Below are 2,617 nucleotides of genomic sequence, written 5' to 3' on the forward strand. Positions count from 1 at the left end.
CTGAACAGCTCAAAATCATCCAGTGCAAACCCCTCAAACTCACCAGGCAGTGAAAGCACTAAATAGAAGAAATTCAATCTACTGCCCCATGAATAACAAACAAAACAAAGAGAGAAATAAAAATCAACAACAGGATGATTTGCTATCAAAAAATGCAAGAGAATTAGTCAGATTTGAAGGATTTTCACCCTGACTGCAAATAATGCTGGACAAATGTATGTATTTATAGTGTGAAATAATAAAATACTTTCTAACATACAATCAACAACTGGTAAATTGAAAATTTCTGAGTTTTATGATGTCCATGTAGAATTCTCATATTCCTTGGAAAAGGTATTTAAAAGGCTTTAAATGAAAACTAAATAGAACTGTAACCAAACAAAGCAATGTCCTGGCAGGAATAAAAACATATGAAGGCCAAAATTTTAGCATTAGTAATTCTATTTTCGTTGGGTGAGGAAAATAGATTTTATAACCAGCATGTTTCTTAAACAGGAATCATCACCAGAATATTAACAATCAGCTTCACAAGATGCTGCAAGTCTAAAAATAAGCAATTTTACAGAGTGCTGGCAAAGTAGTAAATCACTGCAGGGATTAATGACAGGTACATTCAGCTGAAAAAAAAACCTCAAACAGTCATAACATACAGTATTTAGGAAATAACATTACAGAAGGATCAGCTAATGGCTGTACATCTTTTATAGCTACTGAAGTGAAAGGCTAAACCTCATTTTCCTCAAATTTCATTCCCAGTGCAACCTCAGGTAACCTGAATCATTTTCATCCCTTTTCAGGGAGCTCAAAATTTTTTTGTTTGAAATTCTCTCTTTTTTTTTCTTTTTTATTTTTTTTTTTCTGCTTTTTTACTCCCAGCTTTAGGGCCACACACTTTATTTAGCACATTTCCAAGGCTTCCTGCTGCAGCCGAGCTCTGACCCCTGCTGGTGCAGCCCTGCAGCCACTCTTCTCCACAAATGGATTCCTTGAGGATTTACACACCAGAAATATTTGCTGCTCACCTGTGTTTATCAAAGCTTTTGGTCTCAGTGCAGCCTGAACAGTGAGGGTATGGAACAGCTTCCAGAAGGAGCAGCTGTAGCCCCTCAGCTCTGGTCTGCTGCCCTGGCAGCCAACCCACTGGACTTTCCTGGTGAGAAATATCCCAGAAATCTGAAAAAAAAAGAGATGTATTTTAAGTATGTGCTGCTCTGGGGCCTAAATGTACCACTGAACACAGCAGCACAGCTGATCCCACATGGGATTGAGGTGATCCAGGGTAAAGAACAATAAATGACTCTGCACTTGTTGCTGATGAATTCATGCTTAAGGCAAACAAACTTTTAAAAATCCTTAAGTCTCAGATACTCTGAAGCACCATCATAAAACTCATCCCTCTTGGACATCTATTACGTGACACAAAATGTTCAGTCACTGACATCAGACCTACTAAAATTAGCCTGACAGAACACACGAAGTAGTTTAACCTATGAGGGCTTTTTTTAAGAACACAGCACACAGAAATATTCCTGTACACTGACAGAGCTCCAGCTTCCCTGGGCACATTCAAAATTCCCTACTGCTCCACAAGGTTTACATGATTTACAGTGCAAAGCCTTAACTGGCTGTAAAATTCAGTATTATTTCTTCTTAGAACAAACCCACTCCGTATTTGTTGCACCTAAAATCCAGTGCAAGATTTTTGTTTCTGAGACTTCTCTCTCCTCTTCCTAAAACACACAAAGGAGGTTTCCAAATTTCAGACAGAAACAGGGAAGAAAGACTTGCTAAGTTCTGCACAAAGACAGCCCTATCACAGGGCCTTGCCCAAGTGGGAGGGGATTCCAGCAAGGAAACGGAAGAATATTTGGGGAAACTCTTCAGGAATAATGCACATTGCAGTGAATAAATTCCCCATCACTTAAACTCTGACCTTCAAGAGAATCCTGCTGATAGCAGGCACAGCAAAAGCAAGTCAAAAATATCCTCTGGGAATCTTGCATCCCTGGGGATGACATTAGGGAACAAGTATTGCTTGCTCATTATAAAACCCAGCCAGGATTGTGTGTTTCAATTCCACTCATTTCAATTTCTTCCTGTGGATGTGGTTTTTATTTTCTGCTAATGATTTCACTTTATTTTCATTTTAACCTTCTTATAACTCCATTATGACTGAGGGAGCATCAGTAAGTGATGTCTGAGATTGATATAGAATCTTATCCTTTCCTAATGCCGTGTTTTATGCTGGAACTGGGAACAGCTTACCCGCATTTTGTTGTTGACCAGATCCAGGATAGCATCATAAGGGATTTTGTCTAATGGAAGGCTCACCAGCCACTCCTGCAAGGTCTCTAACAACTTCACCACAGGCTGACGGCCAGGAAAAAGCTGAGAAAAATAAAAAAAAAACAAGGAAGAAAATATTTCCAAGTACAAATCTCATTAGCAGTGAGATGCTTTCGGCTTTATCCAGATGTTTTTCCTGTCTGTAAAATGCTTCATTTTGTTTTCTGACGAGCAAATAAATTACTTGTTCTGCTTTCAGTAAAAAGCCATCTCACACCAGCTTTTGTTTATGAAATTCAACAAGTTTTTTGGTGCAAAATGTTAAAAATAA

At 38.5% G+C, this 2,617-nt stretch overlaps 1 protein-coding gene across 1 annotated transcript in view; it reads right to left on the reverse strand.

Annotated features, from left to right (window-relative positions):
* The window catches only part of QSOX2 (quiescin sulfhydryl oxidase 2), a 19,829-nt gene that overhangs the window by 8,670 nt on the left and 8,542 nt on the right, over positions 1–2,617 (reverse strand). The window contains exons 8-9 of the mRNA XM_017745613.1: positions 2,266–2,388; positions 1,023–1,173 (exon numbers count right to left, since the gene is read on the reverse strand). Of these exons, the coding sequence (XP_017601102.1) occupies positions 1,023–1,173; positions 2,266–2,388 (274 nt within the window). The remainder of the gene's footprint in view (positions 1–1,022; positions 1,174–2,265; positions 2,389–2,617) is intronic.

The sequence above is a fragment of the Corvus brachyrhynchos genome, unplaced genomic scaffold (genome assembly GCF_000691975.1).
Source record: "Corvus brachyrhynchos isolate BGI_N302 unplaced genomic scaffold, ASM69197v1 scaffold59, whole genome shotgun sequence".
Classification (NCBI taxonomy): Eukaryota; Metazoa; Chordata; class Aves; order Passeriformes; family Corvidae; genus Corvus; species Corvus brachyrhynchos.